The following is a 27150-nucleotide window of genomic DNA, read 5'->3' on the forward strand; positions in this document are numbered from 1 at the left end:
GTTTGGCGCTTTTTTCAAGAGTAAGAAGAATTGGATTTTTGTCAATTTTCTTTGACTTTTTGAGTGAAAATATGTCGATGTGTACATGGATACAGTGCACAATGCCATTTTTGTGCAATTCTGGGTTTAATCCTAGTTTTCGGTGCACAAGGGATTTGGCTACTTTTGGCGACTTTATGATGAGCAGTAAACGGGACATATACGATGAGTAGTTAAACGGGTCATTTTGGTGTTGGCGATAATTTTCAAAATCGCGCCAATACTGCATTGTATACTAGGATTTTACCCAATTCTGAGATGTTTTTTTTAAGTGAAAATAGGTCGATGTGCACATGGATACCGAGTATGTGCAGTTCTTAAAAATGCGCCAAGAGTGGACGATTCTGCACTTTCCCTCAAAGGGATACAAAAGAGTGGCTAATACAAATTTAAAGTTATGAATTTAAATGCAAATTATCGAAATGTTTATTTTTTGTTTTGTGGTTCTTTTCCAAATCTGTTTGGAAAAAATGTAAGCTTTTGATGGATATGAGAACTTGAAATCTAATTTAATTCATTCTGAAATATAATGAACTATTTTGTTGAACAATGTAGAACTTTTTGTATTTACTTAATTAAAATATTATGGAATTTTAGTGATGGGAATATCACATGAAAAGTTAGATTTTATATTTACAAAACCTTTTTGAACTACCCAAGTGAAGTTTTTAAAATTCTTGTCTCTCATTTTGGAAGGACTTCAAAAGTACATGTCTGAAATCTTTAATTAACCATCTGAGCTCAGCCTAAAATACTTGTATTTTTGACTTCTGTATAATAAGATCTCGTACTTTTTCTTTTTATGACTGTTCCCTAATGAGAAGTCTCTATGAATTTAAATAAACTAATTATATCCTTTAAATTTAGGTCATTACTTTTTTTTCTAGTTTTGATAATATTAAAATATTAATTTAGTCTTGATAATATTAGAAGCTGTGCATGGGAAGCATGAGAAAACAATGTGGGATATGTGAAAATTGTGTCCGGGAAATCAATTTGTCCATGTCCGGAGATGACAAACTATTTTACATGGTTAAATCAATATTGATAATGATTCCGATACATTGCATCGACTTGACAGTAGGATCATATGAATTGCTTTTTATAAAATAAATCAGCGAAAATGTAATGGAGGAGTTTTATTGACACATAATCCATACACACTATACAACACATGGTTAACAACTGCCGGATCGACAGACTCTATCTCTTCAGTTCAAAGTTATGGTTTAGTTAAAGCACAGAGTGAAAAATTAGGAATTTAAACAATCACATCATAAGATGAAACCAATCACACCATAAGATGTGTCCAGAAGAGAGTTTAGAGCTGTTGAAGATCAACAAAGTCTCTCCAACAATTAACTTTTTCAGCTCTTCATCCTGACCTTGTTCCAGTGCAATCTTTTCATAGTCAATAATAGCAATCTCTTCAACTCGAGGCAGGGTATCTGCCACAAAATTCTCTTTGCCTATAATGTGCTGGGTGTTAGTGGTAAAGTGAGAGATGTACTGAAGTTGTCTCCATTTGCTTGATGCTTTTTCATTATTTTGCCTAAAGGCAAAAATTGTAAACTCTCTATTGTCTAATAAATGTTTAAATTGTTTTATTGAGAGATATATTTGTAGTAATTCTCAGTCATACATGCCCCCTGTGCTTCATTCAATTTCTTCGGATAGAAAGTGATGGGTTTCCTGCTTCCTTCATCCAATTGTTGGAGGACTGATCCTGTTGCCCAGTTTGAGGCATCTGTACATAAGGATAATAGGCAATCAGGTTTGGGAAACGTTAACAAAGCAGTGTTAGCCAAATCTGTTTTGCACGTTTCGAATTGCAATTTAGCTTCCTCTGTCCATGAAACTTTTCGCTTATCCTTCTTCTTAGCACCTTTGAGCATCTCGTGGAGAATGGCTTGTGTTTCTGATGCATTTTTTAGATATCTGCTGTAGTACCATACATAGTAAAGTAGGTAGGTCATGAATTGTTTTGGGCAATTTGTAATTCAAAATCCCTTGCACTTTTGCAGGAAGAGGCCTTGAATCTGCAGCATTTATGAGATATCCGAGAAATTTTATTTCTTCAACTCCAAACAGAGATTTTGATATATTGATGCACAAACCATATTTGTCTAATCTTTTAAACACTAGTTTTAGGTGTTCACTATGCTCCTCTTCTGACGATGAGGCTATTAATATATCATTCAAATAAGGGAATGCAAAAAATCAAGGCCTTGGAATACTTCATGCACAAAATGCTGAAAAGTTGATGGTGCGTTCCTAAGTCCAAAACTCATGACATTAAGCTCGAATAACCCAAATGGAGTAATGATATCTGTTTTGGCTTATCCACTTCTGCAATTGGAATTTGGTAATAAGCTTTTAAGAGATCTAGTTTGGAGAAAATGGATTTCCCATTCAAAATGAGATGAAAATCTTCTATTCTGGTACCTGTCTGCGATTATCTGAGCTTTTAGCCGTCTATAATCCCCGTCTTAAGTGTTCTGTCTTTTTTGTTTACTAAATGCAAAGGACTGGCCCACTGGGATTTTGATGGTTAGATAATATTGTTATCAAGCATAAAGTGGAATTCTTGCTTTGCCAGTTTCAGTTTTTTCCCATCTAGCTGCCGTGCATGTACATATACAGTTTGGTCTTTTGTACAAATATAGTGTTTAACATTATGCTTTGTTTGCTTATTTAGCACATTAGGTTTTGTAATATTTGGGTATTGATGTAACAATTCAGCAAATTTGAAAGAATTATTTATGGTAGGTATAATATGATCAACACCAATTGACATTATAGTACTTGAGAATTGAGTAATGTCATCAATTAACTGTTTCTTTTTTATATCAATTAATTGATTCAAAAAATCTGCACCTAATATGCCGTTACTTACCTTGGCCATTGAACCTGAACGGCCACTGGAATGGACGTCTCAGTCCTAAATTAAGACACAATAACACGCCGAATAAATACTAATTCAGAAGCCAAACAACAAAAATCAGCGTTATATTTTCAAAATTTTCACAGGACTAGTTTCGATGGTTTTACCGAACCACCATCCTCAGCTGCAAAATCGAAAATGAACAAGATAGGAAATAATGATTAGATAAGATAAGAAAGCCTGGACAAGAATAAGCAAGTAATGCCATCTGTTGGTAAAACCAGAACTAAAACATAATTTCTTTAAAGGCCGAAGGCAAAGATGGATTGGAATTAGGATCGTTAACAGGAAGATTTTTTTGAATGTGAAATGCCTCTAGAAAATCCAGTTCTCCAATGGAAGATGTTTTTTGTATAAATTTGGCAGCAGAAGAATTGAAAGTGTGATTTTCGGACCAACAAAGTTGAGCAACAGGTCTTCTGTGTCTCAACATTGTCTATTGAAAGGAAGGTTATTTATATTATAGATATATATTGTAATTATATACTTTAAAAATGTAGAAGATAATAAGTATTTATCTAGCACATAATCCTTCTTCAGTTAATAAAAGTATAGACATCCAAGAAGCATCTACTCAATTTATGTACAGCAAGAATTAAGTTTATTTTAAAATATAACAGTGAAATATCTTACGAACAATACCGTGAACACAATAAGGAATGTCAACCATTATTACGCGAAATTCACACTAATGTAAAATAAAAATGAAAAATAAATAAATAAATTTATAATATTTTTTCTGTAGTTGTAGTATTACTAGTGTGGTACTTTTAAAAATAATTTTTAGGTCAGAAGGGCTATTGATTTCGTTTTGCCATTTTGCAGTGTTTCACAATAAATGGCATTTCACTTTTTAAATTGTTGCCCCTAAATATTATCGCACTGTATTATATTTAAAGAAATTAAATAATGAAGAATCTGCTTAAATGTATGAATGTTTCTCGCACTGTGATAAAACAACGGTACCTAGAACCATTAAATTTCCATAATCCTCTACCCTAATATAGGCATCTGTAGGTTCAAATTTGAAACTGGGAATTTGTTTTATTATCTGTTTCATATTTTGTAAAGCATTTATGAGTGTTTGATTAAGAAACTCGACAATTTCAAAACGACCAATGGTAACATTGTAGGAGAGGGGGGGGGGAAGTGGAAAAAAGGATTTTCATCTCTAGCGTGCGAGACTGTGTATTGGAAATTCTAAAGATATGCTCTTTTTAAATTATATAATATTGCTGTTAAATTGAATTTTATGGTTTAAGTGCGAAGAACATAATATTTAATAAATAAAGTAACACACAAAAACGTTAAAAAAAACTGCCCTTTGGGCGTAATGTAAAATTTAAGGCTTTTAAATTTTTTTCTGCGTGTATGTGTAATTTTATTACGATTTAAAACTGTTTTCTAATGGTTCCTAAGAGACTTTCTGAGGGAAACTGGCTTGTATACACGGTACACATAAGGAAATCCACTAAAACCGATGCGGCCAGCCCGTTCGTCGGATTCCAACCTCGGACTGAACTACCTGTGTTCAGCGACTCTACCGCTCGACTGCTGGTGGGCTTATTAGCAGAATTATAGTGCATTATTATTGTATTATGCTATAAAGTAACAATGCTATGAGACTGAGGGTTTGTTCATGAAATAGTACTTTTGTAATCTATTAGTATTAAAAAATCATTGTTTCTTTGCAAACTTAAAAAAAACCCTGTTCATAGCAGAGTTTTTATTTTTATATTGTAAAAGAGATATTGATTATTATTAGTTTTCTATTGAATGTGTCAAAACACTGATTTAACAAGGACTTCTTCAACTGCAGGATACCTGCATTGATTTTTTTTTACTTTAGTCCTTCCATTGTGAAAATAATATTACTATCTTTTAATTATTTTCACAGAATAAAATCTTTTGAGAAGGAAGAATATCTAAAATAATCAGTTCTTATATGTATATGAAATTAAAATAACGGCAATGTAATATTTAAAAAAAGTACAGTCAAAAGTCGTTAATTCGGACACCCATAATCCGGACCTCAAAGCTACAAACTTTCTGCGCATGCGTCGCTTTGACGCATGCGCATAGGCGTTTACGCATGCACGTAAGACCTTTACGGCTGCAAATATGTGTGTGCACATGCGCGTTTAATATATAACGGACGGTATAAGAAGCTAAGCTAAAATTATCTAATTCAGTTAATGTTGCAGATTGCGTTGTTCCTTAATCTTCGAATTGGATCCGGCTTATTATTTTTTGCAGACTGTTAGAGCAACTTTATAAAAGTAAGCTTGAACTTTCGATTATGTCAAATAGAATTTGCGATATATATTTACTAATATGTAAAGGATTTACAAAGCGAAAGTATGTTCCGAAATCTGTTTATCAATTTCACGCTGCTCTGGGGAGGGGGGGGGAAACACCATGGCGCTTATAATTCCTTACTAAATGTTATAATTCCTTACTAAATGTAGTATTTCATGTCATGTACTCCGTCTTTGATATGATTTAAAGCAATTATAGGACTTGAACAGCGGAACTTTGTAACTAAACAAGAAATTATGTCCGTTTAATAGAATTAAAGAGAAAGTATTATCACATGAAACGAAGCAACTTAAACAACTTACATTGAAAGAAATGTTTAATAAAGTAAACAAATAAATATTAAGCTTTTTTTATGTAAATTTTGATACCCTTTAGATCATAATTGTTCTTTATTTCATAAATTACGGTTTCATATTTTTAATTTTGTAATTTCTGCATGTCATCTTACCAGATTTAAACTGATGATCTGTAATCCGGAAAAATCGATAATCCAGAATCGCCGAAGTCCCAACGAGTCTGGATTAACGACTTTTGACTGTATTACTAATATATGCGTGACAAAAATTGCAATACGAATTAATCACGCATACAGAACAGATTAGCATAATTTTGGTTACATATTTTATATTAAAGAATATTTTCTTTCCTGTTAATTATAGAATAAATTATTTAAAGTAAAAAATTTTGATGCATGTGTGATAGCTGAATGCAGCAACAATCAGCCATACCGTAATAACAAATAAATTTTAGTTCTTTTCCTGAAAGAAATAATTTTCATAGAAACAGAAAATAAAAAAAAATAAAATAAAATAAAATAAAATAAAATAAAAAAAAATAAACATTAAGAAAAAATATTTTCTTTCTAATTTCTTACATTAAGAAATATTTTTCTAATTTTAACTGTAAAATAAATTGTGTGAAAACACAGTTTTAATGTAAGCATGGGGGGAAAAAATTAAAAAAAAAACTTAGTTTGCTATTAGATTGTAATGCAAATTAATCATATTATAAATTTAAATAATTAAAATTGTTTATTTCTAAAAAGATTTAAAGTAAGCTTAATTCATTTATCTATTATTTACCGTTGCTTTCGTGGTATCCCACATCTCTCTTTATTTCTTAGACCTAAATTCTGGCGTTAACTTTCCCCTTAAAAAATGGGATTTTTCTTCACATCACACAGCAGCATATTCTGCTGCGTGTTAGTCATTATACTGTTTTGTGCCATTTTTTTTTTTAAACTACAAATACAGCATGTGAGTTAGTGAAATAATGAGAGAATATTCCTAGAACTTCAGCCAGCGCATGCTATAAATTTCGTCACTCGTCTGTACTGCGAATGATCTAAAGCTCCTTGAAACCTTGTCCCCTTTCAATAAAGTCAAATGGACCCACCCGCCCTCCAATTGAGAACCACAGAATGGCTTTCTCCGATACATTGCGATGGCTGTCCATACTAGTCTGATACATATTGACTCAAAAAATTAAGTCAATATTGTTCGCTCAAATTGTAGACGTTTCCAGTCATTGTAGAAGAGGCGTCCAGGTATACTCTGACGTTCGACCATATGCATTTCCTTCCTACAGGACACATAAATACAATGGATTTAAATTATCAGTGCTTTTGATTTACTCATTAATTTAAGAAAGCACTGCAAGTTCGTAATATGCAAGTGTTTTTAAAAACCTAGTAGTCGGTTTAAAAAAAAAAAAAAAAAAAAAAAAAAAATTGAGGTAATAAAATGCCATTAAACGTTAAAAAATAAATGGTATAATTTTGGTATATTAATGTCTTTATTATTATTATAGGATAGTTACCTATCCCAGATATCAGATGACCATCTGCTGAAGATATGCTCAAGAATTGGACCCATCTTAGATAAAGAAATACCACCAACTGTTCCAGGCTTAACATCTCTGTTAGGAGTGGGAAGACAATCTCTTTTAAGGACAAAAGAAGGTAATTATTTCAACAAGTTTAAAATTTTAGTCTTTATACAAATTCTTATGTATATGGCTGAGTAAATAAGCAAAAAGTATTAAAAAATCTAATATCAGAACTCCTTAAATTATTCAGTCTGTATTACTTTGATAATAGTTTCAAAATTTTTACAGTTTTATATGCAAAGGAAAGAAATAATTACAACTGTGAATAAAGAGCCAAAGCATAATTGATGGCATCTTGTTGAACCTGTGATAAAATAAATGTTAGAATCTGGAATTTTTCTCGGATTGAGAAAGGAAAGTCTGGGTTGCTTTTGTCGAATTTATATCCTCGCCATGTAGTATTAGCGAAAAAAATTAGAATTAAAAAAAACTATAAAAATTAATTTGTAAAGCAATAAAAAATGAAAAGTAGTAAATGTTATGAAGGAGGAGGGGGGAGGAGAAATCTTCATGCTAATTGGCAAATAGTAGCAACTCAGAGAATGAAACATTACCTATTTTCTAGTCAAAGAAAGAATAGCTATATATAAAGAAATGTCAAATTAAAAAAAAAAAAAAAAAAAATACTATTTATATTTTGCACTATGGAATACTTTCTCGAACGTTCATGCCATTCCTCCTAAAATTTAGGTTTAAGAATGCCTTTCATATCATGAGATAAAACTTCAATGGTTGTAGATTACTCCAACTTTTTTTAAATGTAAATTAATGAAAGTTAATGGAGCTTGATTATTTTATTAGGGTCTGTAAGCATTAAAATTTCTTCTTGTTGCTGTTCTACCTCAGTACAAATATTCTTAATATGTTTTATTTGATTATTAATACTCTTACTTAAAACCCTTTTTGGAAATGTTAGAAAACCAGTTAGTAAGTTTCGTAGTAGTAAAGTTGAAATCTTTTCGTTTAATTTTCACTATTAATTTTGTCAATTAATAATATAATGTTTATTTTCTTACATTTTTTTTGCCTCTTTAGTTTTAATTTTAATTTAATCAGTATTTGCACATTATGTCTTAATAGCATTATGTGCAGGTAATGGATTTTAAGACCTTATTATTTATATTTTATCCAGTTTAAGTATTTAATAATAGAGAGTAGTTTTAAAACACTCTACTCTTATATTAGTATTTCAAAGTTTCACCTTTATTATTACTAGCGGGCAAAATTCGGTTGGCAGTATTTGTCATACGCTGCACTGCCATTTGTGATTTTTCAATGTGTGGATTAATTTAATGCTAAAATAGTGGGTGTTGCCATTTAGAAAATTTTGCACTATAATCATAACCGTGAGAGCTCTAATGTTTTAACTCATCACAGTCTTAAGTATACACCTTCTAATAATAATAAATTTAATTTTGATTGGTTGGGTGTATAGGCTGCTAGTGGTTTGTATATTGGAAAAGTGTTTTTATGACTACCCTGTTTATATATGTGTAATAGATTTGTTAGATTAGCTGTAATGGATTGGAGGTGGTTTATTGCATAGATGTAACTTGGAGAGATTTGTATTGTGTAGATAGACGGATGACACTTGTAGGCGGAGGGTGACACTTGTAAACAGACATAGCAGTAGGTTTAATATAATTTTGTTATTGGGTAAAGCTAATTTTTAAGATGCATAATCTGATTCAAAAGATTATGAGCACAATATGCATATTTTTTAAAGCTTAATACATCGTTAGACAGTGGATGATACAGAGAAACGAGTGTGGTGTATGTTGGCAACAACAAAGCAAAGCATTCAGAAGCATGAGACAATCAGAAAGTTTCAGTTCTTAATAATCGAAAATCTTTAATCTGATTGGTTGAACAGCATCTGCGTTGTAGTGTTGTGTAAGATAGTATGAAGAGGATTAATTTCGAAATGACATTTCAGATTCAGATTATACTTTAGAGTCACATATTATAAGCAGTTAATATTTTTAGGACAAAAAGGGGAAATGTCTAAATTAAAAAGAAGGCTATAATGGGGCTATTGCCAGTTTAAATTAGAAGTTTACTTTGCATATTTTTATCTTGCATATAAATTATATCTTACATACTTGTTATTTAATTTAAAAATAAAATGTACATTATTAAATAAATAGAATAAAAAATTGTTCACATGTAGTTTTTCAAATTGTATATTGTGATGGATTTTGCAATCTAATTATTTTATGCTATAAAATATAAAAAAAAAATTGAATAATATTTGATTCATCATAGTTATTATAAGAGTGGAAATAAAGACTTGATGCTATAAAATTGTCTTTAACAATTTTTTCCCCTCTGTTGCCAGACAAAAGATCTTTAGCCTAGCCTTTTCTTTTAAAATCGTGATATAATAAAGCTATAAAATTGCTGTCTTTTGTGTTTTGTTTAGTTTCTGAAACATTTATGTCATTTGGCAAATTATATGTTCTAATAGCTATTATGACATATAGCATATGCTATTTAATTTAGGTTCTAAATTCTGATAATAAATTCCCTCAAGTATAAAACATTTGATATGTTTCTTCATGTTTAGTAAGAGGTGATAATTTTCAAATTTATTACTTTTTTTAATTTTTACGTGATTTTTACTTAATGATAATTTTATTACCTTTTTATATTATTTAAAAAAATATATATTGTGCAATTGAGTGTAATCTTTTCTTTTGTGGATTTTTCCTTAGATATCGAAAAGCCAAAGTATAATTCTATCAATCTTTCGGCACAAAAGAATGGGATGCCATTATTTCCATCACCTGCAGTTCAGTCTGCATATCCACCAAATATTAGTAAGTAAATTTTGTTGAATGAAGAAGAAAATAGTTATATATATATATATATATATATATATATTGATGATTAATTTAAATATGATCAATATGATTATTGCATAGGAAATGATGAGGAAATGTTTCTTAGAAAGAAATTTTTGTTTATTTACTAGATAAATATATATATATTTATATGTAATAAAAACAAATTTTAGAAGTACTGGTGTAGGAACACTGAGATGTAGAAATACTGATTGCACATCACATAGAGAGGACAGATACAGATGGAGGACAAAATGTGAACACCTGTGAAAAAGTATAATGTATTTCACACCTGCAGTACAGACGTGCCACCTGCAACAGAAGTCTGTCACCTAGCGAGCATGAAGAGGAAGGTGTCAGTCTCTCAACAGCAGTCACCTGCATTGCATGCTTCGATCGAACTGCCTGTGAAAAGTTGAAATGTCAGACCTGACAGAGTTCCAAAGAGGAATGATAGTTGGAACGTGTTTAAGTAGGGCATTGATTAAGGAAATAGCAAACCTTGTGGGGTGTGCAAGGAGTATGGTATCTGTCGTTATGACAGCGTACACAAAAGAGGGTAAGATGATGTCTTCAAAGCACAACAGTGGCCGAATTATCCGAGATAACATCCGAAATGAACAGTCATCTCCAGGACCCCGTTTCAACAAAAACTGTCAAAAGGGAACTTCATGCTGTGAACATTTATTGCAGAGTGGCAATTTGTAAACTTTTGGTGAAAGCAACTAATGCTTTCAAGTGATGCCGATGGTGCAGAGATCACAAAGGCTGATCTCCACAGCAGTGGCAACAGGTAATATGGTCAGATGAATCGTCATTCACCCCATTTCAGATGACCGAATGCGTTTATGTCTGGAGAACGCGCGAAGAAGCATTTCATCCCGACTGCCTCTTGCCGACTGTGAAGCAAGGCGGTGGCGCCTTCATGGTGTTGTGTGTGATATATTGGCGCAGTCTTGGGTCACTTGTTATTCTGCATGGGAGGATCACATCCAATCACTATCTAAGCATTCTAGGGGATGATGTCCATCCTTTTGTCCAGACTGTATTCCCTGAGGAGCGAATGCTTTTTCAACACAACAATGCTCTATTTACACTGCTAGGTGTCTTTAAGAATGGTTCAAAGAGCATGACGATGCAAATGAACATCTCGCTTGGCCCCCCTCGGTCTCCGGACTTGAATATTATTGAACATTTATGGGCATATTTGGTCCAAACTTCGTTCCCGATTTTCACCTCTATCTGGACTTTGGAATTAGAGACCGCTCTGCAGGAGGAATGGCTTACTAATCCTTTAAATATTGTCCATGATCTTTATGTATCTATCCCATGTTACATCCAATCTGTACTTCAGTCAAAGGATTCTCCAACCCTCTATCAATAAAGATTTTCCATTATTTCACAGGTATTATTATTATTTTGTCCTCCATTTGTAGTAGGTGTATACTGAAGAAAAAAAAAAAAAAAAAAGATTGTGTAGAATGCTAATCCATACTGAAAGGGAAACTTGGCAGTCAAGGCAGATTAAATTCCAGTTTTGTTTAAATTGACATTTTTGGTCACAATTAACTTGGTACTCTAATCGTGCCTATTTCGAGAAAATTTACATTGATACTGGTGGAATAGAAAGAGAGTGCAGCAAAATTACGTCCAAGCTGCAGCAAAGGTAGAAGCAAAGTGCACATTTAATGAAATATGGAAGACTGCCAAAAGAAACGTTTTAGTTTAGGTTAGAAAAGTTTCAGTTCTTAAAATCTTGAGTTCAAGTTCCCAATTAGTTGTCATCAGCCTAAAGCAAGCCATGTATCATACATTGATCTAGAAATGACAGAGTCTGGGAAACTTATTCCAATTTTTAGAATACAATGAGAAAATACTAACATAAAAATGAGTAATGAAAAGCTTATGGTTAAATTGAATTATAAAGCTGATTTACATATTTTTATCTTACATATAAATCTGCACTTGTAATTGCTTTACTAGCAATGGCCAGTAGTAGTGGATATGCGTAAAATTGTGACAGAAATTGTCAGTGATATTTAAGACAACAATTTTTAATGATCATTAAAGCTATAAAAAGAAAATTACTTAAAAATGAACAATTGAAAAGATAATGAAATGATACCGACTCTTCAGGAGGAATTAGCTTATTTCACACTTCCTCCAACTGTTGAGGCAACTTTCGTCCTTGCTATGCATATGCAAATTGAAAGTAGAAATGAAATTAAATATTGAATATATACATACATATATGTATAGGTATAAAAGAAAATTGAAATAACTCATGATAATTAACAAAGAAATGCTATGAGTAATTTATTTGTATTTTCAAACAGTTTTGAGATTAAAATCATTTGAATATGTAAGTTAAATCATTGTTCAGAATAAAAAGAACATACTGTACGCAGCTTAACCTTTAGTGGGACGGTGTGCCCGTTATGGGCACCCTAAAAATTTCCTTCTGTATGCACAGAAAAACTGAATGAAAAAGGATTTATAAGTTACTCTGAACCTTCTTCATTTATAGTTGATAGCAGCTCAGCACAAACCAATCCATATATTTTAGCCATGTTTAGTTTTTTAAGACCCTCATTTTACAAAGAAATCTTCCAGATTTTTTTTAGGGTATAAAAGGAATTGTTTGAAAAGAAATTTCTGTTATTTTTTTGGCTGTATCTCCTGAATATTATTAGTATATTAGTTTTAAATTTTTATCTTGAAATCTTGCCTAAAATCGAACGGCAATCCCCAGCTGTGCCCAGAATGGGCTCCCCGATAAACTACGACAACTGAGAGACTGTATTCTTTGTTTCTCCGCATCTCATCAGTCAGTTCATTGACAACAGAAATGTGGGTCCACATCTGTGTTTCATTTCCTGTTTTTCTCTTTCTTTCTCTCTCTCTCTCTTTTTTTTTTTTTTTTTGAGGGGATGTTTGGTTATTAACTAACAAACTTGTTGGGGTGATTTTCTGAATATCAATGGTAATGTTATTGGTTAGCTGTTTGGTTTTTCACTACAGCAGTTCTCTTTTTCTCTTTCGCTTTCGTTCAAAGTTTTGCTAGCGCTACGTTTAATAGATTTGAGTTGTAGATGTTTATTTAATTTAATTTTATAGTTTATAATTTCTAATTGTAGATATAATATTAGTTTATTTTTTTCAAATTTTTAATTATTTTCCAAACGGATCAGAAAGGACTGACCATTTCTGAAGCACTCAAAGTGCTACACGAATTGCTTTCAGATAGTGAATCTTATACGGATCTCGGTACATGCGCAAAACATGCAATATTGAGTTGTGCTTTTTCAAAGGTGTCACTTTCTTACCACCATGAAAAAAAGTACCACCATGGGAAAAAAAAAAAAAAAAAAGACTAAAGTGTAAATAATGTAAATATCATATACCAAAGTTACTTTTTTTTCCCCATTCATATGCATGTAATCATCGTATAACCAAAAAAGATCTTTTTAGGGGGTGTCGAGTAGCAGGTCTTCCTGTGGCACACCCTGGGTAATGCTAAATCTGCTACAGTATTCAGAATCTAGTGTTTTTTTAATCGTAGGTAAAATCTCTTGCACTTTTACATGCTTTCCAGTAATGCTCATTTCAGCACTCTTTTTGAAGCTCTATTCAATCAGTGTGCCTGCTTCGGGAACTCCCACAGAATTAAAACGATAAGTGCTATCTTCACGAAATTTTATGTGTGTACTCCTCTAGGCCTAATTAGACTGCCTATCTTTTGTTTTTATCGAAATTCCAACTTTAAAAACTTTATGAAATAATATTTACAAAATGTCATCTATACGGGGTTGTAAAAGGAATTGGCGATAAAGTGTTCAAGTTATTTGGGGATAAAAACTCAACCTTGCAAAAAATCTCTAAATTTGATTAAGGCATCACTTATATCAGTTTATAAATATCAAATTAAATGTGCAGAATTTTGTTTTAAAGAATCTTTCAGAGAAATAGTCTTTAAAGATAAATTTATGCAATATTTATCTAATAAAAACCATTTCTCTATTCTTTTGTGATATTAAACAGAAATAATTCTGTTATTCTCCCTCATTTAGCTCAGGTACTAGTCTCTCGAGAATTAAGTGGTGCTATATCCATCCGACATGCATTTTCACCCAAGATCCATGCTCGTCCTCAACTTTATCGAAGACTTTTAGGGCATTTATCATCAGTTTATTGTGTGCTGTTTGATAGAACTGGAAAATACATATTTACAGTATGTATTAATATTGCTTTTCTGACCTTATCTTATTCATATTTAGCTTATTTTTGCTAGCTTGAATTTTCTCATAATTATATTTAACATTTTTAAAAAGTATGTTCATTTGAAAGGATACTTGTTATTTTAGTTGATGAATTAATTAACTGAATTTGTGCATTTTTCCGCTGAAATTTTTATTTGTTCTAGTTTGTTTCATTTTTAAAGCTGTTGAAAATGACTTAATACATCTTAAAATACTGACCATAAAAATGAGTATATTATGAATGCTAGCTTTTCAGTGCTGATCAATAATGCTTGTTTTAAAATTATATTCTCTTGTTGGTACATCATAGAAATCTACCAGTAAGCATCATAGAAACTGTAAACATTTGATATTCAGGATTGTTAAGTTTAAAGATTTTTTGGTACTTTTCCGTTTCGCCAATCTTGCCAAGCAGACTTTTGTTGGTGACAACATACAGTATACACATAAAAAATGTTAACAAATGTTAGGTCTAAGAATTTTTTATTTTGAACTCATAAACATTTTAATATGGTTTAAAATTTTGAAAAAGACCAATAAATAAGGACAATAAATTTATAAAAAGACATTAATTTAAGAATTCACTATGCTTTCATGGTTCATTATCCTGATTCGCGGGTTCGTATCACGTGACCCCAAGTGATCTCATCTCATGTAAACTACGCTACAAAAATCTAATTCTCTCAGTAATTATCTACATTAATTTCAGGTTAAATCTTAATTTGGAATACAAGTGTAAATGCAAGAATTTTCCATTTTGTACGATTTGCGCACTCAGAAATTCTGAAAAACCGCAGTGCTTTACTTCGCTAGTGCATTCTCACTATAATTTATGAATTTAACCCTTTACTTTGCCTTTTCTATATTTTCGGCTTCGGGTAAGTGGTGTTATTGCATCCTAATTGACTTAGTTACTGCGAATGGTCTTAAGGGCATAAAATTAAGCTATCTTGTAAAAATTCAATGTAATTGTATGCCAGTATTGAAAGACAATCGATCTGATAAGAAATGGTTGTGACTTGTTTTGAAAATGAGTTGTAAATGGTTACAAGCGAAGATATTCCATCCGGCATCAGTTGTACCCTTATTGGCAACTTTATCGTTTGCTCCGGCAAAACGGAATTTTTTTTAATAGTTAGTTTCTGAAAACTGCAGGGAGCTATATATGTCAAATAAGTACATTCATAAGAAAATGTAACACTAGAAGGAATATAAAGTTAAAACATTTGTGCTAAGAATTGATACATTTTGGTATAACATGGTTCGGTTAATCTTTGGATTATGGTAACATGGCGAAAATTTGGCGACCAACCCTGCTACAGCAACCTGCTAGTTTTTGTTTGGACGCCATTTTGTTTACATGAATTAAAGGCATATTTTTTTTACTCAGCATTTTTTCCAACAATCTGCTAGAACTTATGGAACAAAAGTGCAGAATCGCAAACTGCTTGCCACGTTTTTAAGAATTGCATATACACGGTAACCATGTACACGTCGACCTATTTTCACTTAAAAAAACATCCCAGAATTGCACAAAAATGGCATTGCGCAGACTCTTGACTTTATCCATGTACACTGCTAAAGTCCTAGTTAGTAACCTTAATTGCTTTACCAAAATGTCGCCAAACTACCTGTTACCATATTCCAAAGATTAGCCCACGGTTCTCTTACAATTAATAAGTTTACTTTCTGATTATCTGCACAAAGGGGGGGGGGAGCAGATAATAGCATTTACATTGTGTACCCACCACAATCATGATCACAATGTACACTCTAACGAAACACTTCAATAGAATGAAAATATAAGGGCAAACTCCACAATTTCATTAAGATTTGTTGAGACAAAAACAGATATATTCAGTGTAAAAAGAAATACTAATCAGAAAAATGACACTTGAATTTGAAAATTCACATGTACTTAAACATATGCAATACGCTTGTGGCTTACCTGGGTTGCCATGTAAATCCTTTTTGGTGACATTGTAGTTGCCGCACAAATACTATTGATGACGTGTAGCACTGCTTCATCCATACTTTTTCATGGCTTCTTGGTGAGGATGTGGATAATCGGAAAGTGTTAAGTTTAAATTAACACGAGCTGATATTTGTTTATGGAAAATTAATTTTGCTTGTCATGTTTCTCATGTTTAACTGCAGAAAAGGAACACTTCATTATTATTATAAAAAGGTCAGCAAAATATTTCTCATATGTTTCTTAAATTTTGTAGAATATAATTTGAATGATTCATATTTGTTCTGTTTCCCTTCTTTTTTTCTGTAGTTTAATTTTCTACTTTTAATTATAAATAGTATAAAATTTATTTTCTTTTATATATTTCTGTGTTTATTTGAATGTTCTTAGTTTCACATTGATAACCTTAGGGAATAGCAATTTCATTGGCTTAGATCTTTCACTTGTTTTTGACTGACTTTTGTCCTCTAATTCAAAAATAACCTCAGTTTTTGTCTATCACATCAACCTTTTATGCTGCAGAATACCTTCTCTTTGTTTCAAAAGTCATACAAGATATGCAAATAAAGCAAAATAAAGGGAAAATTTCACAAAGAATAGTGTTCACAAAGAATACAAAGGCTGTATATAGTATACAAAGGCTGCAAGTTAAATTTTTTTTCATACAAACAGTAAAACTTTTTTACAAAATGGTAAACAAACATATGAGTTAAAAATTTTTACTTATTGCTTTTTTAGAGTGTTTGTTTAATCTGTGGATATTCTTTCTTGGTGCTCAACAGTGGTGGAATTCTCACCCTGCTCATTACTGATTATGCCAAGATTTTTCAGAAGTTGTCAAGTTGGCTATGTACAAAATTAAATTTCATGCTCATGTTGCAACCAAGCATTTTGAAGCTCTTCAAAAGTATTTGGACAATTTTACTGTAATTCTATGTTTGTGTATTTCCAAGAAAGTTTTTGACAGTGTATTTGAATGCCTTCCAAGCATGCTTTTTACATTTTGTCGTGTTCCGATGAAATGTTCATCTGTGAACCATCAAACACACAGGCTTTCATCTTTTCGAATGACAGGCTAGGAAATGCTGAAATGAGATACTTAAAACGGTCTCCTTCAGTTGGCAAAGCGTGATCTAATTTGCTTCACGAAACCCAATTTTATACGCAGAGGTGTTCTTTCTGTCAACAAGTGCCGATGCTGGATGTTTGGATCAGGTTTCAGACTAGATCTTGGCTACCAATTCAAATGCACGCCATGCTTCTGACAAGCTCTGCTGTTCCAAATACACAAAGTGTAGGGATACTTGGCATATTCGCATTACTGGTCAAAAATGATGCAGATCATGCTAAGGTCCACACAGGTGATCCATGAGTGCATGTGATATTGCAACAAATCAAAGGCTGTGCATTAGGTGTTTATAATATTCTTCATACAAACAAACTGAATGTCCTATTAGGCCTGCACAAAATAAATTTCCATTGTTGTGAAAAACACTTCAAGCTCTGTTTTGAGTTGTCGATGAACAATCACCATTGAGTTTCATTATAGGCTGAAATTCTCAACTCTTCCATTAAACCATGTACATTGTGGCAATGCACATCATCACTTTGAATGTATTGAAGAAACACGCTTAGTGGGATGCCTTAGCTCCTTTTCCAAACAAGTTTTTCTTGTGCAGTCTTGATGCTAACAGCTCTGAAGCTTTTTTGGATAGTCCCAAATTTCAGGCTAAATCATTAACTCATGTTGGTCTTAGCCCTTACAAATGGAATCATCTTCAGTTTCAAAATTTTTGTCATTGCGGTTAACTCGATACTCACCAGAAGCATATTCTGATGTTCCCAAAGAGGACAATTCTTTGAATACACTGAGAATTCAACTGAGTGAGGCAATAGGTGTATAACTGATGGTAAATTAGGATACTCTACATTTGCTTTTCTTGTTATATTGTGGCATTTTTGTAATGCAAAAGTGTTCACTTCATATATAAATAAAAACTGCTAACCTTGTATACAGACAAGCATATGGACTCCACATTGGAATGCGCTTCGCTATATCAGAGCGACACACAATGTCTCACTAAGGTATCTTAGCTGTAACTGAACCAGTCTAGAGAAAGGTGTCTATGTCACTTGTCTCCTAGGGCATCATTCACCTGGTGCCAATCGGAGAGTTCATGTCAGTCAGTAGAACAGCTGTAACACCTCCTGTGTATTGTGTTACATGGTCAGTGCTGAGAGTGTTCACATTAATATATAGAGAAAAATGTGATATGGTTGAAGAAAACTAACTACAGTTTTGAAATTAGTATGTCTGTTTAACTCTAAAAAAGTTCATAAATCGAACTTGACAGAAATTGTGTTACAAATTGTTCCCCAGTGTAAACAATTTCAATATATACTTGGTTATTTTAATATATCAAATTGTTCTTGACAATCAGTACCATCTGTAGTTAGCTATTAATTAATGAAGTAACAGTTAAAGCTTGATTATCCAGATAGCTTGTGAAATGTTGAATAAAAAGCTCTGGATAGTTGAGCATATAAAATGCAGTTAATGGTAGAAAAACCTAATAAGTGGAAGAATAAATTTATGGGCTGAAACTGTAAAAAGTCACCTTATTTGCTATTATCTTAAATTTCAAAGGTTTACTTATAAAAAATATTGAAATAAATACAATAAAATTATTGAATGTAAGATTGATTGATTTTGAAATTTTAATTTTGAATGTAAAAACTGCTGCAAGCTTTAAATAAGATAGAATATTCAATTATGAAATCTCATCAAACCGTGTAAGTTGGCTGAAATACTACCAAACTTACCCCTGCCATTTCAGAATTTTTTTTTTTATTATGCTATTTTGTTAGATGATCATCAGATACAAGTTACAGGTATAACCTATACAAAAACTTAACATGTTTATCGTAATTTTTTACATTGCATTATATATAGTTTGCTCATTAAATTCACACTTTTCTTGATGCCAGAATACTTAACTTTGAAAATACTGCACTGCGTGCTGTTTCATTGAAACAGTTCAAAATTTTAATAATTTTTTTCAAAATGTGACAGAAAAACCAATAAATAGCAGTTAACTTATATTCTTCTTTACAAAACTAAAGATTATTGAGAACTAAATGGATTTCCATAAAACCAAGGTGAAGATCTTATGATCATGTTCAGATATCACAATCAGTTATTATTGTAAATCGCAATGTTTGTTGTCGTCAGTGTTCTGTACTTGCTTTACAGCTCTCATTTGTTTACTTTTTGGTGAGGTCTTAATTTCTAAAATATTCTGGTGACTTTAGCGTTCCATTAGTTGCATCGATTAGTTGGGTTTATACTTATTTTGAATTTTTGGTGATGTAAATATGACTTTCATACACTTAGAGAAGCATGTTGTATATGTTTTTTATTATTGATATTGATTGTGATACAGTTTATAAAAATGTATATTTTGAAATTGAAGCAAAGCATTTTATTTTCAAATTTGATATTTTGCCAGAACAGTTATTTCCCATATTGTTCACAATTCTTTTCTTGTGTATTTTAGGGTGCTGATGATTTACTTGTGAAGATATGGAGTGCAGTTGATGGAAGATTGTTGGCTGCCCTCCGAGGCCATTCTGCAGAAATAACAGACATGGCTGTCAATTACGAGAATACATTACTCGCTGCTGGGAGCTGTGATAAAACAATAAGAGTATGGTGTCTTCGTACTACTGCACCAGTAGCTGTACTTCATGGACATACAGGAATGGTGACATCTTTACAGGTATTAACTGACGAATTGATTAATGTATGTGAATGCTAATTACATATTTCTGTAATAAAATAGGGGCATTCTTCTCTTGGTTTAATTAGTTATTGCTTTTGTAGCATATTGATGTTTTTTGTAATCAGTGTGTAGAGTCATTAGGTTTTCTGGAAGCAAGAGATGTCAAAAATGTGCAGTGCTCTCTCCGGGACTTGAACCCTTGACTTCTGGAATATGCATTGAGTTTGCTTCCAATTACACCATGAAGGCATATGAAAAGGAGGCAAAAAATATCATATATGCTTTCTCTTTTAAAGGGCGAGTGGGGATTAGGGGACCCAAACACCAAATCCTGGTGATGATGAATTATTGTCTGCTGCCTCTTGGTTCAGGCATCACTTGTAGATTCATTAGGTTTTTTGAAACAGTAGATGTGGAAAATGTGCAGTCCTCTTGCCAGGACTCGAATATGCATCGAGTTCGACCTCTCGAATATGCATCGAGTATGCTTCCAACTAACCACAAAGGCATGCGGAAAGGAGGAAGAAAATACCGTATGAAATTAATTCTATGCGTTAAAAACGTTACTAATTTTTGTTTTTGAATTAATGTTTTTTAAGTGATTACATATTCATCCATTTAATTAATATAATATTTTGGCAGTTTAGTGTACTATTTTGGACATCCTTATGTAGTATCAGTACTATCAAATTAACATATATGTTACGCTATGTTCTTTTTTTTCACTTAATAAATTAAAGCAATTTATAACCCATTAAGATATAATGCAAATCTCCTTTCTCAACTCAATTTAGAACATTTTTATTTCTTGCTTTGTAGGATATATTATTCCTCTTCATTAGGAAAATATTCTATTTATTTTAAAATAAAACTTCATCCAATATTTTTGTTATAAAATTTAGTAGAGTCTTAAAAAGGGTACTTTAATAAACTGAAATTGCTAATTCAGAAAAACGAATTTGATTATCCTGCTGTTTATAAAAAAAGTATTTTTTATAAATGAAATTGCCAAATCAGAGGAAGGAATTTAATTATCTTGATATTTATAAGAATTGTTCAGATATTAATTAAAAACTTGGCTACATCTGCTTCCTGTCTTAAAAATGTTAACTATGAATCTAAAATGCTTCATCTGAAAATTAATCTGTATTACGCTATTACACAAGAGTAACTTTGTGGATATCTTTTATTGAATCACAATTAAAAATTTAAATAAAGTATTCTATAAATACCCCTTTGCTAAAATGCAAACTCACTTTTCCTGCTTTACCCTCTGCCTGCATAAATGCATGCTGCTTATTTATCCACTTTGTCCATTGTCTCAAGATGTGTTCATTTGTATAAAATAGTGGGGATGCTTATCACATTCATAATGACATATGTGTCCTCAGTATTAGTTATTGAGGTATAAAGTTATGTGGTAAATGTATAAATGTCTACATGGCTACATGTCTCCAAGCTTTATCCTTCTACTATGTATTCGATCTATGTGATAAATATCAACATAAAATGCAATTTGCAATACTAATGCCAACTCTAGTGACACACTTCCATATGTATTGCTATTCGAAAATACAATCATACACAAATATTTGGAAAAAATTGTGTAATATTTTACGAAGTGAATATTTTCGTCAAACTAGTTTGGGATTTGGAAATTTTCTTTTGTTCTGATCATTGGCTGCAGTGCTATTTCATGGCTGTGTTAGTCCTGAAAGAATTTTACTTTGGGGTTATTTGAACAAAGTCTTTCATTATCCATAATTTTTTCCCCCAAATAGAATTTAATAAGAGACTTGTTATCGCTGACGTTTTCAAATTGTAAAATCCATGTCAGTTCCTTGATAAAAAAAATCAACAATGATTCAAAGCCTAAATTGAAGAGTCACAATGTTTGGTAGATTTTGGGGTGTAAGGTTACTATTACTGGCATTCATGCACACATTTTGGTTGCTGCCCCATTAATAAAAAGTACCAAAAATTATTAATTTAATCCAGGTATTTTGAATGTCATGTGTAACTTGCATTTATAACTTAAAAATTCTGCTTGAAATTTTAAAATATGGGCAATTTATTTAATTTGATTGCTTAAAGTATGCATCACAAATGAAGCAAAACTTTTGAAGACTATAGTATTACATTTTTTAGAAGATTTGTTCCAGATTATGTCATTTAAGCTGGACCCTTGACTCAATTAACTAAGAAAAATCAAACATTCAGATGGGAAGAAAGTTAGCAGTTCTTTTACAGTGCTGAAAAATAAACTGACGAATCAAGCATTTTTAGCTTTGTACAATCCTAAAGCTGAAACAGAAGTCCATACTGATGTATGTTCAGAGGGTATAGCTGTCATGTTACTTCAACTTGGAAGTGATGGTAAATAGCATCTTGTCTACTGCATGAGTAAGAAGACAAGAGAAGCTGAAAAGAATTACTAATGGCAATTGTCTGGACTCTAGACAAATTTCCACAATTCCTACTCGATATTGAATTTATGGTAGATAACGACTGTCAAGCGTTGGTTTACATGAATTCAAAGAAACTACCAATTGCCAAACTGCTCGTTGGAGTAACCTTATTCAAGAGTATAATTTTGAAATATGCCACAAACCAGGGATTATAGCGTCTCATATTGGTGCAATCAGTAGAACGCCTGTTATTAATTCATCAGACATTATACATTCTTTGATCAAAGATAATTTAGAAGTTAGTCTGACCTTAAATTTAAATGAATAAATTCTTATGATACAGCATGCAGATGAAAAGTTAGGAGAATTAATAATTATCTTGAAGAAATACCAAAGTGAAAGAACCAAAGAAGAAAACCAAAATTTAGAGAATTATATTTTGAAAAGGAATAGACCGTTCCATATTATCGAGGATGGAGAAAAGAAGTTATTATACATCGTACCTGAAAGCATGAGAAAAAACATGACATGAAATTTTGAAAGTTTCATGACCTTAAGGGACATTTTGTTGTTGTTAGAACTGTCTTAAAAATCAAAGAACTACGCTGGTTTCCTGCTATGAAGAGATATGTTTGTGGACATATATCAGTGTGTTTCAAATGCCTCATCAGCAAAGTTCCAAGTGGAAAAAAGACATTGTCTTTTATATCCTATTCCCCAGGCCACAGACCTTTTTGCAACAACATTGATCATCTTGGACCTTTCGTCACAGGTTCTAAAAGAAACAAGGAATTGTTAGTCATCATTGATAATATGACCAGATTCGTTCAATTGTACGTTGTGAAAAACACATCTTTGAAAAACATACTGATATCATTCCCGAGTTTCATAGAAAAATTTGAATTACCAGATCATATAATATCAGATCAAGCTTCTTGTTTTACTTCAAATGAATTTCAAAACTTTTGCAAGGAAAAGGGAATTTTTCATACATTAAATTCAACCTGACACCCGCAAGGAAATGGTACGGTTGGGAGATCTCTCAACTGTTCTATTTTAAACGATGTTAACATCGATGAAAAGTAGAGATCAAAGGATTGAGGCAGAAGAATTAAAGAAGTTGAGAGGAACTTGAAGAATAACACAATCAATAAAACTATTGGGAAAACACCGTTTGAAATACTTCATGTATATATACCACGATTTCAAGATGGAATTTTGAGATTACTTGCTAATGGAAGATGCAGAAGTTTGGAAGGAACCGGAAAAACTACCAAAGGAAGCTAGAGAAAAAAATTGCTAGAGAGCGAGAAAAAAGTGAAAACTTAGTATGACAAGAAATCGGGATCTCTATCATTTTGGCTTCAGCTAATTTCTGGATGTTGATCTTTCTTTTTTTTTCCTCCCCCCTTTTTTTCCCATATTGATTTAGATTATGTACAATTGAAATGTAGAAATATATATTGGTGAGATGCAGTAAGAATGTTTATGATATGTATGTTTAAGAATGAGTTACATGTAGTTATAAAGTTAAAAGTACGATTTATCTTTTAATAAATGTTTGTTTTTCTTTTAAAAACAGCTTATGAGTGATTAATTTAAAATACAAAACGAAGCTAACACATGCTACATCATTATTATTATTATATTTCTTACCATCAAAAGCTGAATATGTTTAGGAAAGTTCGGATTTATTTAGTAATTTCATAGTGTTAATGGCATGTTATTATCTATTGCCATATAAAAGAATAAATGAAGTGTTGGAAATTTTTATAATTTGTGAAGGTGTGGTAAGTCTTTCCAAATGGAACACTTTTTTTTTTGAAAAATTAGTGAAAAGTAAACTTCGTAAATGAAAAACAAATTCATATAATGTGTTTATAAATTCATATGTGCCTCTGATTATAGCTGCTGATTAACAATTTTACAGTTGACCCACAAGAGTAGAATGTTTGAAATTAGAATTACTTTTGTTTGCAATTATTTCTTTGCAACATGCAAATGCATGTTTAAATGTATTTTTGCCCCTTCTTTTTTGAAAGTTTTATTATATGTATTTTCGTTTAATATTTGCTTTTTTGTATTTTAGTTTTGTCCCTATCCAAAAAATGAAGACCAGCTTTTGATATCTACAGGCAATGATGGGTGTATTTGCTTCTGGCAATGGAAGCCCAAAAATAATGCGTTCAAGTATGTTTGAATTAACTATCTTCATTATTATTATAGTACTGGTTTGAAAGATTGTATATTGCACAAATACAAATTATAGTTGATTTTAAGGAGCTCAATTTTTATCAGATAAATAAAAAGTTTGTGGCATAGATTTTAAATTTGTTAGCAATTTTTTTAAATAAAAGTTTTAAACTGTGTAAAGTTTTTGTTGTAGTAGATTGTCCAACAGGAATTTAAGAATTTTTTTTAATTCATACTCAAAAACATTTAATTATTTAAGCACATATTTACCATTAACAGCTACATCTTACCATTTACCAGACAGACATAAAAGTCTTTCCTTACGTATTTATGTTGTCCAAAAGATAGTTGGACTTTACCAAAAAAGTGAGAAGGTCATTCTTTCAATGTATTTTACGAGAGTTTTCATACGAGAAAAAAGGGCCCACCAGCGGCCGTAAAGTCGCTGAACACTAACAGTTCGGTCCAAGGTTTGAATCCCGTGAACGGGCTGGCTGCATGAGCGTTTTCGTGGTTTTCCCCATGTGTGACATGTATACGAGCCAGTTTCCCTTAGAGAGTCCTCCACGAAGGCATCCCTCCCCTTAGGCAGATAGCCCTAGTGTGCTTTGCCATAATTAAATAAACAAAACCAAACCATATGAGAAAAGTCATTCCTTCAGTGTGTTTTAAGAGACAGTTTCGTTGTGTGAATTTTCTTGAGATTAATTCACTAATTATTTTTAATTAAATTCATGAAGTATTAGCAACCTTACGTATTTATGTGTAAAAATTATTCTGTAGTATCTATGCAATTGCACATAATGTTTGTCTTGAAGTATTTACAATCAATAGAAATCTCTTAAAAGTCCTAGCTAGCTATTTAAATTCAGTTTCCCACTTCCATTAAATAATCTGATGTTAACATAGTTTTATACTTATTTTTTTACATATTTTTGTATTTGTTTTGCTATATGCAACCATATATAAGTTAAAAATACTAAATAATTTATTTTTATATCATTGCATTGTTCATGTTTGCTCTAAATCAAAATTAGCAAATTAAAATTTTATATGTAAAATTTTCCAGCCCCAAACCTTTGAAGTTCACTGAACGAAATAAAGCTGGTGCTCAGATGATATGTTCGTCTTTTAGTCCAGGTAAAATTTTTGTAATATTTTGTGTATATTATTTTTTTAATATATATTGATGTTAAAGAAAATTATTATTAAATATATTCCTCTAGAGCATTATGAGAATTCAGCACTAAGTGAAATGAGGACATTATGAGCAATTTTAATGTACTTTGATATTTTTTTTTAAAGTTGAGAGATCTTGAGTTATTCAGATGCAGTAAAATCTCCCTTATCATGAGGTAAAAGAATGATGTATATTCCATTTCAAAATTTTTAGAAGAATATTGGATAAACTAGTATTTATATTAACAAAGAAAAAGGGGGAAGAGGCCTATAGAACAAGAATTCTAAAAATGGAAGAAGCTAGGATAATTAAAATCACTTTAAAAGTGTCGAAAATACATTTAAGGGTAGAGATCCAAGAACTGTAATTGGTTTTTAATAAGCAGAAAACCGGTAGCAAAGAGGAAAAGCACATCTAGGATAAATCATGATAGAATACGAAGTGATCACCAGGGTGGCAACAGCAAACATCTAGAAGTGACATAATTCTGGTATGCAATTTTCCACATGTAGTTATTTATTTATTTCTTAGGTTAGGTGGCACCACTAAAACACTATTTTGAAACCTGAATATGGGATAAAATGAGGGGGATGATTAAAGCAGCCATCAGTTTTAATGCCAGCATATAAAAAATAAAACTCAAAGCAGTAGACTGTGTACTTATACGTTATCTGTTTCAAAAGACTTTCAAGACTCAGAGGGTGGGAGACACATAAAAATTAGAATTTGGACCAACCTTAGTTTGGCTTAATATTTCTAGTTTTCTTGGAGGTCTTAGGGTTCAACTTAACCTTCTTAGTTTAAGACTTCCAACCAAATTAAGTTGAGATATTGAAAGAGCAACTTATATTTTTGCCCCTGAGCTGACGTTGAAACAAAATTTTACATTAAATTGAAAATTAGTTTCAGTATGTGCTTATGCAGTATAAGTCGGAAGGTTGTAACAAATTTGAAACCTGTGGGGTATTGAAGTAAAGTAATTTTTGAATGTAATTATGAGTCAAAATGGATTATTTATCTGACATATGGATCTCAGTAGTAATCTCAAGTCAGAAGAAATGTTTAGATGTAAATGAAATACAATTTAAGAGCAGTTATTTTGTGCAAAGGAATATTGATTTGATTACTTCATGTTTTGATTTTGTGCACAGGTGGTATAAATGTTTCAAAGGTGATCCACAGTTTTTCATTTACACTTTTTTCATCATTTTCATTTCAGTGACATTTTATTTCCATCCATCATTTTATTTTCATCCTTATCCATTGTTGATTACAGAAATAATACTATAACTGGTTAACTATAACTGGTATTTTGCACAGTGTA

At 31.6% G+C, this 27150-nt stretch overlaps 1 protein-coding gene across 3 annotated transcripts in view; it reads left to right on the forward strand.

Annotated features, from left to right (window-relative positions):
* Positions 1-27150, forward strand: part of BRWD3 (bromodomain and WD repeat-containing protein) — a 123782-nt gene that overhangs the window by 2376 nt on the left and 94256 nt on the right. For all 3 annotated transcript variants that reach the window (XM_085827301.1, XM_035358086.2, XM_035358085.2), the window contains exons 5-10: positions 7112-7262; positions 9904-10008; positions 14103-14263; positions 19821-20042; positions 24543-24643; positions 25716-25786. In XM_085827301.1, coding sequence (XP_085683427.1) covers positions 7112-7262; positions 9904-10008; positions 14103-14263; positions 19821-20042; positions 24543-24643; positions 25716-25786 — 811 coding nt within the window. The remainder of the gene's footprint in view (positions 1-7111; positions 7263-9903; positions 10009-14102; positions 14264-19820; positions 20043-24542; positions 24644-25715; positions 25787-27150) is intronic.

This window comes from Stegodyphus dumicola, chromosome 11 (genome assembly GCF_044657685.1).
Source record: "Stegodyphus dumicola isolate Sdum_Otavi_A_Nest chromosome 11, ASM4465768v1".
NCBI classification, from domain to species: Eukaryota; Metazoa; Arthropoda; class Arachnida; order Araneae; family Eresidae; genus Stegodyphus; species Stegodyphus dumicola.